This window comes from Piliocolobus tephrosceles, chromosome 11, assembly GCF_002776525.5.
Source record: "Piliocolobus tephrosceles isolate RC106 chromosome 11, ASM277652v3, whole genome shotgun sequence".
NCBI lineage: Eukaryota > Metazoa > Chordata > Mammalia > Primates > Cercopithecidae > Piliocolobus > Piliocolobus tephrosceles.
In genome coordinates this window covers 18,817,190-18,830,419 of record NC_045444.1, presented here as the reverse complement: position 1 = coordinate 18,830,419, position 13,230 = coordinate 18,817,190, and the positions used below count along the sequence as shown (strand labels likewise).

The window sequence follows — 13,230 nt, the reverse complement described above, 5'->3', positions numbered from 1 at the left end:
AATTAAATTATTATTGACTATAATAGTCACGTATTGTGCTATCACATATGAGGTCTTATTCATTTTTTCTAACTACTTTTGGTACCCATTAGCCATTCCCATTCCCCAACCCATTATCCACTTCAGTCTCTGGTAATCATCCTTTTACTCTCTCTGTCTGTAAATTCAATTATTTTAATTTTTTGCTCCCACAAGTAAGTGAGAACATGCAAAGTTTGTTTTTCTGTGCCTGGCTTATTTCACTTAACATAACGACCTCCAGTTCCATCCGTTGTTGCAAATGACAGGATCTCATTCTTTTTTATGGCTGACTAGTACTCCATTGTGTACATGTACCACAGTTTATTTATCCATTCATCTCTTGATGAATACTTAGGTTACTTCCAAATCTTGGCTATTGTGAACACAGCTGCAACAAATATGAGAGTGCAGATATACTTTTGATATACTGACTTCCTTTCTTTTGGGTGTATACCCAGTAGTGGGATTACCAGATCACATAGTAGCTCTATTTTTAGTTTTTTGAAGAACCTCCAAACTGCTACCTAGTGTGGTTGTACTAATTTACATTCCCACCAACAGTGGACAAGCGTTTCCTTTTCTCCACATCCTTGCCAGCATTTGTTATTGGTTGTCTTTTGGAAAAATGCCATTTTTACTGGGGTGAGATGATATCTCACTATAGTTTTGGTTTGCATTTCTCTGATGAGTCATTATACTGAGGACATTTTCATATACCTGTTTACCATTTGTATGTCTTCTTTTGAGAAATGTCTATCCAAATCTTTTGCCCATTTTAAAATCAGATTATTAAATTTTTTTCTTGTAGAGTTTGAGCATCTTATAGATTCTGGTTCTTAATCCCTTGTCAGATGGGTAGTTTGCAAATATTTTCTCCCATTTTTTGAGTTCTCACAGCTTTTCAATATACAAAATTCCTCAACTGACTTATGGCCTCACATGATCTTGTCACTTTTTACCAAGAATATCTTCCTTTGTCATCTTCAGCCACAGTGGTTTTCTTTCTTGCTGTGTTCTCTCCTGCCTGTTCCATGGTGAGCAGGTCTATGCAAACCCACCCCGAAGGTGAGAGGCTGAAGAAAGAGGCTGACAAATTCAGTTTCTCAGAAAGAACTATTTAATAGGCTCTGACAAACAGAAGTGATATCTGGGGTAGCCATGCAATGGTGGGTCCCTGCATTCACCGTTCAGAAAGTGTCCTTTGTATGGCAAGCTTTTAGGGTACAAACGTGCAGCTGATTACATCTCAGACCCTCTTGCTGAAACTCATGACTACTGGGGAGGTTAGATAAGCACTTTATGCACGGCTATATATGCTACAGGCATTGCTTAAAGACCTTACTGCAGAACACCTTGGTATGCTGTGTTCAAACATCAGTTATCATGGCGAGTCCCCTTCCAGATGGAGTCACTCTTGCCATACAATGGCTGTTTTCTTACACAGACACAAGGCTTTCATTTATCCTGTTTCTTCTGCCTGGAATACTCTTCCCTTCCCTTTTAACCTTTTAGCTCTTGTTTGCTTTCAGATCCTAGCTCAAGCAAAACTTTTATCTGAAAAATCTTTCTGTGACTCTGACTAGGACAAATCCTTTATAATAAGCTTTCTACACACTGTGCACCTTTCCCTCATAGCTCCTGTCGTGGTAGCAATTTTATATCGATTTGTTGCTTACTTGATACATGTCTCCCTAACTAGGGTATAAGCACAACTGAGGGCAGGAACCATGTTTGCTTTTTTCATACTCTCAGAATCTAGCATGGTTCTTGGCCCATAATAAGTCCTGAATAAATTTTGTTGAATGCATGAGTTAATGAAGGCATAGGTCATCCCTCAAGGAAATCCAGTCTAGAAGGAAGATAGGAATCACAACTCAAAATGAGAGGTGTGCTCTGTTAGAGATAGCAGTACATTTTTTTTTTTTTTTGTTTTTGTTTTTTTGAAGGGGGAGTTACTGAGCAATGAAATCCCAAAGCCTAGAAACCACCACTTTAGGTCCTGAGGAATTTTAACAGAGAAAGTGATACAATCAAATACATACTTTGGACATTTTTCTCTGGCACCATGGTAGAAGATGGGTTGTAGCAGACTAAGCCAAGGGGCAGGGCAGGGTTACAAATAAGGGATTATTTCAATATCCTGCTGAGAGATGACGACCTGAATTTAGTTGGAAGCCATGTGGAGGAAAGAACAGATAAGAAATAAAAGATATGAAATGGATTGAATCTTTTGGATTTAATGGTGTATTCATATGGGTGAAGGAGAAGAATTAGGTGACTGGTTGATGCCATTCATCAGGGTTGGGACTATAAAAAGTGGAATTAAATTTTGGGATACAGGGATTGAGTTATATCTGAGGCATATGGTTCTGTTGAATACCATAGTATTGTAGCTGTGTGTGTGTGTGTGTGTGTGTGTGTGTGTGTGTGTGTGTGTGTGTATGCCTAAAGCTGTTAGGACTTCTTGAAACATTGTCTGTTCTTGACGCCTGAGTATATTTTCCTAGTTTTCCTCCTACCTCACTGGCTACTCTTCTGTGTACAAAGCTGGTGCCTTCATCTAACTTTTTTGTTTGTTTGTTTTTGTTTGAGACAGAGTCTTGCTGTGTCACCCAGGCTGGAGTGCAGTGGCGCGATCTCGGCTCACTGCAACCTCCGCCTCCCGGGTTCAAGTGATTCTCCTGCCTCAGCTTCCTGAGTAGCTGGGATTACAGGCTCGTGCCACCATGCCTGGCTAATTTTTGTACAGCCTTCATCTAACTTCTAAGTGTTAGTGAATCCCAGGAAATAGGCCTAGGGTCTTCTGCGTCTCTGCTCTACTTTTTCACCAGGTGATTTCATCCAGTCTCATTTCTTAAAATACCTTTTATACACTGGTGATTTTTCCCAGCCTGTCTCTTGAACTCTCCAGACTAGTACATTCAAGTGTTTACTTGACATTCCTACTTAAATGTCTAGAGGCGTCTGAAATATAACAAGTTCAACTACAGAACTGTTGATTCTCTTTCCTCTCAAGACTGTTTCTCCCATAGTCTTCCTCATTATGGTAAATGGTAATTAATCTACCCAGCTGTTCAAGTGAAAAGCGTGGGAATCAAAGCACATATGTTTAAAGTATGAATGAGTTTAACACCATTAACTATCATTAATCATCTCAAAGCTTAAATGTCACCAGGATTATGTGCCTAGGAAAGTCATAGTTAGAAAACCCTCTTTACACCCAGATTAAAGAGGAATTCTCTCATCTTTTCTTCTAGTACCTGCATAGTTTAATATTTTAGAGTTAAATCTTTGATCCAATCAGAGTTGTAGTTTATCCATATGTATGACTTGCGAAATTAATCAAATTTTATTGCAATATTATTTATAATTGCAAAACATTAGGAATTATTTAAATGTCCAAATATAGGAGACTGATTGACAAAAGCATGGTGTGCACATGTGTACACACACTTCACATTCACACACCCAGGAGTCAACCTTGATTTCTTTCCTCTCCTTCCTCCCTCTTCCTCACATTTAGTCCATCATTAAATGCTGTTAGTTCTGCCTACAAACAAATCTCATGATCCCCATTCTTGTATTTGTGCCTGAGTCACCATCATTTCTTGCCCAGCCTCCAACTTCCTTTCTTGACTCCCTTTAATAAGTCTCTACAAAGCTGTTAATGTATATGGGTTTCTTTTTTCTTTTTTTTCTCCCCTCCCCTCCTCCCCTCTCCTCTCCTCTCCTCTCCTCTCCTTTCCTCTCTTTTCTTTTTTCTGAGACAGGGTCTCACTCTGTCACCCAGGCTGGAGTGCAGTGGCATGATCCTAGCTCACTGCAGCCTCGAACTCCTGGGTTTAAGCCATCCTCCCACTCCAGCCTCCTGAGTAGCTGAGACTACAGGAATGAGCCACCACACCCAGCTAATTAAAAAAAATTTTTTTTGGTAGAGATTCCTGTGTTGCCCAGGCTGGTCTCAGTCTCCTGGCTTCAAGCCATCCTCCTGCCTCAGCCTCTCAAAGTGTTGGGATTACTGGTGTAAGCCACTGCACCCTGCTATTTTTTTTTTTTTTTTATTTTAAAAGAGTAACATAAGTCCGAGCATGTCACAGACCTATTAAAAAGTCTTCAGTGGTTTCCTATGAAACAATATAAAATCTTGGCCAGGCGCGGTGGCTCATGCCTGTAATCCCAGCATTTTGGGAGGCCAAGGCAGGAGAATCACGAGGTCAGGAGATCGAGACCATCCTGGCCAACAGGGTGAAACCCTGTCTTTACTAAAACAAACAAAAACAAAAATTAGCTGGATGTGGTGGCGCATGCCTGTAATCCCAGCTACTCAGGAGGCTGAGGCAGGAGAATCACTTGAACCAGGGAGTCAGAGGTTGCAGTGAGCCGAGATCGCGCCACTGCACTCCAGCCTCGTGACAGAGTGAGATTCTGTCACCAAAAAAAAAAAAAAAAAAAAAAAAAAAAAAAATCTCAACCCTTGACCATGATCTACTGATCTAGCCAACTTTTTGGCTTCCTCCCCTATCTCTCTTCCTTGCTCACAAACTCATCACGAGCTTTCTTGCCTCAGAACCTTTGCATTTTCTTCCCTGTTCTATCATTCAAATCTCAGTTGAAAGTCCACTTTAAAGAGGCCTTCTCTGACTCTACAATTTAATGTTTTACCCCCATCTTTCTCCTAGTCACTACCATATTTTCGTTTTAATTTCTTCATAGTGTTTATCACTATAAGAAAAATTTCCTTCCTTCTTTCCTCTTTCTGTTCCTCCTTTTATTCCTCTTTTTCTTCTTCCTTACCTTATTTATGTTTCTTACTCTTCAGATTGTAGGTTTTGTCAGAGAAGGAATTTTATCTTGTTTGTTGACATCTATACCCCCAGTGCCTGGAACATTCCTATAGTCCTGGCACATAGAAAACATGTGAATATGAATGTATCCATTCACTCTGCGTGTGATGTGTGTGTATAATATTGAATAAAGTGATTGGGTTACTTTTTATAATAAAACAATCATTAAATGCTGTGTTCAGAGTGCTCAAATATAGAATATTTGAAAAAGTGTAAACATTACCCCCAAAGATTGGGGAAGGAAAAAATAACCTAGAGTTCATGTTGTTCCTTTGTTCAATTTTGTTTTTCTTTTTGGGCAGATTGGAGCAATAAGCAGAGTGGTGGGTGGGTAAAGTCCTAGAAAGAAATGGTGGGGGGTGGGGTGAGAAGGAGGTGGGGCAGTGAACTATATAAAATGAAAATAATGGTGTGAGCATAGTGAAGTAAGAATTAGATCTCATCTTTATTCTGGAAAGGGGTCAGCACAAATTACATGTCAATACTCAACTCTTGATTTTCTGGATGAATGGAAGGGAAAAGAATGAATGAATCCAAAGCAAGAGGGTAGTTTTGAAAAATCATGCTTGATTTTGAAATTAAATCAGAGGCAGATGAACCATAGATGTTCATCACCCATCCCAGAACCAAGTTCCTTTTCAGCAGCCCAAGCGGGACCGTTAATGAAATGGGTAAAAAAACAAGGCTACCCTGGTATTGCCCTATTAACTTTCCATAGTTAACTTTATACATTCTGCTCAATATTTTAAAATCAAAAGAGCTTCTGGTAGAAGTGAATTTATAGACAAAAACTTTTAAAATGGATGTCTCATTCAATCTGAAACCACAGCTGTGTTCCCATAGTTTTGCCTTCCTGTTTCCCATCCTCTAACCCTAAACATTTCTTATTCATTTCCTGGACTCTCTCATGTTCCACCCTCTGTGAAGATCTGCTCCACAGTTTTAGACAAAGTGAATTCCTCTTAATGAAACTTCTTTGACACTCAAAGTCAAAGTTTATAGCTTAATAATTATTCCATGAACATCTCTTACCTCCTTAATTGTTCTGGAAGCTCCCTGAGTATGAATATTCCATATGTTACTTACTTTGTGGAGGCTGAAGCATTCCCAGCCCAGATCTGGGCTAATGGTAGGTATTAAAGGTGGATGGAACAGGTTATTTGAGTCCAATTCATATACCTTTATTCAAAATGGACAACCTACTTGAGCCCTCTAGGATGAATCTTTCTCCATATAAATCATTAATGACATTTTATTTTGTATTTCTCCAGATTAATTAAAAGAGCACTGGGAAAATCATTTTTTATTTGCATGTGAAATAAAGTACAGCTTTTCAGAATGAAAACACTTATGAATCATTTTTGTTATGAATAATTTAGGATATTTTGGAGATTCTATTTCTGAGTAAAACAGTTCAAAATAGGATTTTGTTAATACCTGTTGATACATATTTAGAAACAAAAATGAAATATCCTTTTGAAAGTTTGCCATTGTAGTAAATTCAGTCATTCAAATTGTTTTCTCTCAAGACCCAAAAATGCCAGGGCATTGCTGGCTTTGAGTTTATTCTGAAAAGAAAAGAAAATACGTTATTTTAAAGCATTATTGGTTGTTTTTTAAGTACTTTTAAGTACTACATTGATCAGATTTAAAAAAATTAGCTCCCCAATATGAGAGAAAAATATTAGCAGATTATACAGTGAATCTCTTAGCAAAATCCTCTTGACCTATGTTTTGCCCCGCTATTTGAAATCTAAATCTGAAACTTGATTGATTGTAGAGGGAGAGAAGAGACTTAAAAAGGGGAGAGCCCTCTTTAGGAGGTGCCCTTGTTTGGAAACTGGACCCTCTAACAGGTTGAATCTTAAGACCATTTGGAGGCAAATACAGAGAAAAGGTACAGTTAGGTCTGTGGGACAAGAGGGCTGCAAAAGGCGCCCCTAAGTCATCTAGCCATCCCTCAGCTGCTAGGCATATGTGTTGTTGTTTTCACATGACCCCAAATATAAGTTAAGCTTTTTCAGAGCAAGAGAAGTGATATAAATGAAGGGTCTCAGATGAGGGTACAAATCTGTACATCTTAAAATTTTCACATAAGAAATGGACTCCCCAGCTATAAACTATATCAACTCTGCGGAAAGAAGAGATTTAAGAAGTAACTTTGTTAGATACCCTAACTAATTTGTTTATCCAGCTTGCAAAGGACAGGTATGGGCAGCTGAAGATGGAAGAAATGTATGGGGTTGTGTGACATCCATACCATTAATGTGTCCTTCTATATTATGACCACTTCAGGGTTCTTACACAACCTTGAAAAGTGGGTGATTTGAGGCTGGACATCTTAGAGTTCTTTCCCAATGCATACTTAGGCCATCCTCCTCTAGAGGAACATTTCAGAAGTGACTATTGTGGCTAGGAGGAACCATGTGCTTTATCTTTTTTTTTTTGTTTTTGAGACGGAGTCTCGCTCTGTGGCCCAGGCTGGAGTGCAGTGGCCAGATCTCAGCTCACCGCAAGCTCCGCCTCCCAGGTTTACGCCATTCTCCTGACTCAGCCTCCCGAGTAGCTGGGACTACAGGCGCCCGCCACCTCGCCCGGCTAGTTTTTTGTGTTTTTTAGTAGAGACGGGGTTTCACCGTGTTAGCAAGGATGGTCTTGATCTCCTGACCTCGTGATCCGCCCGTCTCGGCCTCACAAAGTGCTGGGATTACAGGCTTGAGCCACCGCGCCCGGCCACTTTATCTTTTAAGATAGCTTAGTACCATGTATCCTTTAGAGTATTTGATGGAGATCTGCTCCTCTAGTCAAGGGATTTGGGATCGCATCAGTTTGCTGTAACCTACCGGTTATATTGCCTTTGGCAAGTCACTCAACTCCCAAGTCTTGTTTTCTTTCTCCATATCTTCATGGTAGAACGCATCTACCTGTATACAGCAGTCCCCCCTTATCTATGAAGATATCTATATCTCCCGTATACAGAAGTCCCCCCTTATCCAAGACCGTCTGTGGATGCTATATAGAATCCTATATATACTGTGCACAAATTTCTTTTTCCTTCACAGTTTCATAGATAGAAGATGCATTCTTACAAAGTAAGATCTCAGCAACCTCAACATATAATTTTTCTTTCTTTCCTTATTAAGTTGAGAACTTTCGCCTTTTCACTTAAAGGAAGTACTTTACAGCTTCTCTTGGGCATATCTGAATTGCCAGCATTACTACACTTGTGCTTTGGGGCCATTATTAAGTAAAATAAGGGTGAGTTGAGCACAAGCATGGTAATATGGCGACAGTCCATCTGATCACCAAGATAGCTACTAAGTGACTAATGGGGAGGGAGTGGATACAGCATGGAGACACTGGACAAAGGGATGATTCACATCTTGGGCTGGAGAGAGCAGGACAGTGTGTAAGCTTACATCATGCTACTCAGAATGGCATGCAATTTAAAACTTATGAATTGTTTATTTCTGGAATTTTCCATTTAATATTTTTGGACTGTGGTTGACTGGGGTAAGAGAAACTGTAGAAGGCAAAACTGAGGATAAGGGGGGGACTGCTGTGCCTTCCAATGTTGTTGTACTTATCAAATGAATGTATGTATTTTATTTTCAGTTTATTTAGTGGTAGTTACCTTCGCATGGTTTGAAATTCAAAATGTATAAAATGGATAGATACTTCATTCCACTACTGCCATCCAACTACCGTTTTCTTCCCAGAGTTATCAGTTTCCTGTGTATGTTCCAGAGTTATTTTATGTTTATACTGCATAAACAAATACTTATATCCAGGCATATAAAGATTCTTTTTCGCAAAAGATGTATTCAATCTACAAATGAAAGTATACTACACAAATTGTTTTGTACCTTGCTGTTAAAAATTTAACATATCTTGGAAATTGATTTCTAATTTATTTATAGTGGCGTAATTTCCATTGTGTGGATATATTAAGATTTATTTAACTATTCCCTTAAAGATTGTTTTCAGTATTACAGCATTACAATGAGTAACCTTGTACAGAATGTCATTGTGAATGTGTGTCAGTATAAAGCCTTTATGCAAGATTATAAAAAAAACTTGAAAGTGATAAGCACATAATAAACAATAAAAGGCATGTAATAATAATTACTATTATTCCATTAAGTTTTTAATCAGGATGTTTGGGGTCATCTGGTTTCTGTTTAATTTTGGTTAATAGAAAGTTTTTCATTTTCAACCTTTCTTGTTTAAAAAAAAAAGATCAAAAATGTCTTTACGACAGCTTCCTACTTTAGGAAGGAAGCAGGTAAATATTTAACAATATTCGGTAGGTCAGTTCAAGACTTTTAGTGCCAAAGGGGACACTTTCTGTGTAAAATAGTCTGAGGTTTCCCAGTTAATAACTTGTAACTAGTATACTGAAGAATGAATTCTTCTTGGCATCTGTTAATGTGCTTTAAGCCTATTGAGAAGATTTGATGAACAATAACTTTAATGATTAAGGGAGAGAGAGTTCAAGGTAACTTGGATTCTAGTTTAGAAGAAAGACAAGAATTATGCAAAAGGATTACAACTAAGACTTTCGTAAGATTTATTAAGAGTTTATATAGTCTCGTGCTGTTATTTTTGGCCATCCGTGACCTCTGGGAGTGGGGGCAGTGAAGGTCTTAGGAAGGACTTATTTTTTTGGAGGATGGGGGTGTGGAAGGAGTGGCAAAGGAGAGGGAACCTGAAGACACTGCATCTCATTTTAAACTCATCTTGGTTTAGGAGTCTAAGGGGTAGACTAGGTAATAGTAGCATTATAGCACATATTAGTATCATCTACCCGCCTTAAAAGTCAAACGCTGGTAAAAAAAAAAAAAAGAAGTCCAGTTACTTGAAGGATCTGATTCCTTGGGTACTTTTAATTGAGACTTTAGTTTCATTATCTAATGAATTACTATTTCATTACAACTAGAGTTATTACAACTTTTGAGATTGGTAGATTTGTAACAAATAATATAGAAAAAATTTATACATTTTTCTTATGATCCATCTAACATGCAGGAATATTTTATTATCATATGCTTCTATACAATTTCTTGGGTTTATGAATTTAGTTGTACTAGGCTGACTTTCAGCTTTGTCATTTTTTTTTGTCCTTTAATAGTTTAGCTATTTATGGAGATAGAGTAATCGTTTTAGGGAATTCAGTGTAATGGTTCCTCTGTTCTTTGTTTTCATGTATCAAAGTGCTCTGAAACCAAACTCAGAGCAGGAAAAGTCAGTAATAAAACCGTGAAGTAAATTACATTATACCTTTGTTTCTTCATCAAATTCTTCCATGGACTCTATTAGTTTCCCAGGTTCCAGCTCACCTAATGGAAAGGGGTAATCGGTTCCCAAAATGACTTTATCCTAAAAAAAGAAAATATATTATTTCTCTGTAATTTTGTAGAACATAAAAGAGCCTCCTCTAAACAATTATATTTACTTACTACAAACATTCCTGTCATAAAATAACATATTTCTTTCTGATTAATGGAAAAATAAAACTGGTCTAAATTTTTAAAAAGATTTAATGGTTCAAATTTTATTCTGAGATTTTTTTCCAGCAGGTGTCACTATTAGGTCTCTTTGTTGCAAATCAACCCCATTCTCTCTTTTTAATAACTGAAATATAGAATACTGAAATATAAGAAGTAGATATTTATTAAAATATATGTATATATATTCAGATGAGATTAAGGGATTCTGTCTTTCTTAGAATGATACATTGCAATTGATTCCACAATTTTCCAAAACATACTATTAACAGAGTAGGAAAGGAAAAATAAAAATCAAATAACTAGATAAAAAGTAAAAAAAAAAAAAAAAAAAGAAAAAGAAAATCCTCTATCTCTAGATCAATTCCTGTAAACACTTCTTATAAACTAGATCATAAGTTTTTGAACAGTATAGCTTTGAATTTCCGTTTGACACTTTATACAATAAAACACATAGGCTTGTCAATCTACAAATATATTAAACAGTATGTCAGACAGTGTGCTATAATCTAGGTGTACCCTGGTCAACAAAACAGACATGGTCCCTTTTCTCAAGGAACTCATAATCAAGTGAGAAAGACATTATTACATCAATAATGGCAAGTTATCAAAATAAAATAAAAAAATTTCAAACCAGAAATTTTACTTCTCAAAATGTATTCCACTCATACACTTGTGCTAGAAAGATATACAAAGAAATTAATTGCAACATTATTTGGAACAGCAAAAGACTAGCCAACTAAATTATAGAATATCCCCAAATAAAAATGAATAAAGAATACTTACATATGCTGAAATGGAATAATCTCCAAGTTACAGTGTAAAGAATGATCTTGAAGTTATAAAGAGGAAAAAAGAGTCTAGAACAATGTGTCTGCTATGCTTATATTTCTGTTTTCAATAAGGGACCTATAGACCCATAAATATACATTGGTATATATACAGTCTATTTCAGGGATGGTATCTAAGAAACAAGTAACATTAATTGCCTCCATGGAAGAGGACTAGGGCTTGGGGGTCAGAAGATCCCCTTTTCTTTTTTTTGAGATATAATTCACATCCCATAAAATTCACCCCCTTTAAAGTGTATAATTCAATGGGTTTTAGTATATTCATAAGTTTATGTAATCATTTCCACTAATTATAGAATGTTTTAAAAATATTTTATTCATCTTATATAACCACAGATTTTTATCACCTCCAAAATAAATCCTATACCCATTAGCAGTGACTCCCCACTCTCTTTTCCCTCCAGCCCTTGGAAGACACGAATTTACCCTCCGTGTCTCCAGAATTGCTTATTTTGTACATTTCACATAAATGGAATCACATAAATATGTAGCCTTCTTTCATTTAGTTTAATGTTTTCAAGTTTCATCCATGTTGCTGCTTGAATCAATACGTACCTAAGAGTGGAAGTGCTGGCGCATATGGTAAGTCAATGTTTAGCATTTTGAGAAACTATTTTCTACCATGGCTGCAACATTCTACATTCCCACCAGCATGTATGAGGGTTCCAGTTTCTCCAGATCCTCGCCAACATTGGTTATTATTCATCTTTTTTATTATGGCCATCTCAGTAGATATGAGGTGGTATCTCACTGTAGTTTTTATTTGTATTTCTCTAATAAGTAATTATGTTGAACATCTTTTCATGTGCTTATTGGTTATTTGTATTTCTTCTTTGAAGAAATGTCTATTAAGATCCCTTGTGTACATTCATGTCCATTTTGTTATCTTTTTATCATTGAGTTATAAGAGATCTTTGTGTGTTCTGAACACTAGAGCCTTGTAGATATATGATTTGCAAATATTTTCTCCATTCTGTGAGTTGTCTTTTTTACTTCCTTGGTATTGTCTTTGAAGCATAAAAGTTTTAAATTTTGATGAAGTCTTCTTTATCTATTATTTTCTTTGGATTCTTGTGCTTTTGGTGTCATAGCAAAGAAACTATTGCCTTATCCAAAGTCACAAAGATTTACACCTATGGTTTCTTCTAAGAGTTTGTGGTTTTAGTTCTTCAGTTTAAGTCTTTGATCCATTTTGAGTTAATTTGCATGGTGTAAAGAAGGAGTCCAACTATACTTATTTATTTTTTTACGTGTGGATATCATACCACTACGATATGTTGAAAAGACTATTCTTTATCACACTGAATTGTATTGGCACCCTTGTTGAAAGTCAGTTGATCTTTATATCTCTCTTTAGGCTAGTCCCACACAGGCTTGATTACTGTAGTTGTGTAGGAAGTTTTGAAGTTGGGAATGTGACTGTGCCAATTTTGTTCGTTTTCTGGATTGTTTGGCTGTTCTGGATCCCTTGCATTTTCTTTTTTGAGACGGAGTTTCACTCTTGTCACCCAGGCTGGAGTGCAATGGTGCGATCCTGGCTCACTGCAACCTCTGCTTCCCGGGTTCAGGCAGTTCTCCTACCTCAGCCTCCCAAGTAGCTGGGATCACAGGTGTGCACCATCACGCCAGGCTACTTTTTGTATTTTTAGTAGAGACAGGGTTTTGCTGTGTTGGCCAGGCTGGTCTCAAACTCCTGACCTCAAACTCCTGACCATATTTGTCTTTTTCTTTCTTTCTTTCTTTCTTTCTTTCTTTCTTTCTTTCTTTCTTTCTTTCTTTCTTTCTTTCTTTCTTTCTTTCTTTCTCTTTCTTTCTTTGTCTCTTTCTTTCTTTCTTTCCTTCCTTCCTTCCTTCTTTCTTCCCTTCTTTTTCTTTCCTCTTTCCTTCTTTCCCTCCCTCTCTCCTTCCCTCCCTCCCTCCTTCCTTCCTTCCCTCCCTCCCTCCCTCCCTCCCTCCCTTTCTTCCTTCCTTCCTTCCTTCCTTCCTTCCTTCCTTCCTTCCTTCCTT

General features: G+C 37.2%; 1 protein-coding gene and 1 long non-coding RNA gene across 3 annotated transcripts in view; one reads left to right on the top strand and one right to left on the bottom strand.

Annotated features, from left to right (window-relative positions):
* Positions 1-13,230, top strand: part of LOC111527486 — a 63,281-nt gene that overhangs the window by 8,859 nt on the left and 41,192 nt on the right. The window lies entirely within an intron of this gene.
* The window catches only part of ACMSD (aminocarboxymuconate semialdehyde decarboxylase), a 76,201-nt gene continuing 69,166 nt past the window's right edge, over positions 6,196-13,230 (bottom strand). The window contains exons 9-10 of one of the 2 annotated variants that reach the window (XM_023193767.1): positions 10,146-10,244; positions 6,196-6,433 (exon numbers count right to left, since the gene is read on the bottom strand). In XM_023193767.1, the coding sequence (XP_023049535.1) occupies positions 6,371-6,433; positions 10,146-10,244 (162 nt within the window). In that variant the 3' untranslated portion in view covers positions 6,196-6,370. The remainder of the gene's footprint in view (positions 6,434-10,145; positions 10,245-13,230) is intronic. The other variant, XM_023193766.2, reaches the window with a different exon arrangement.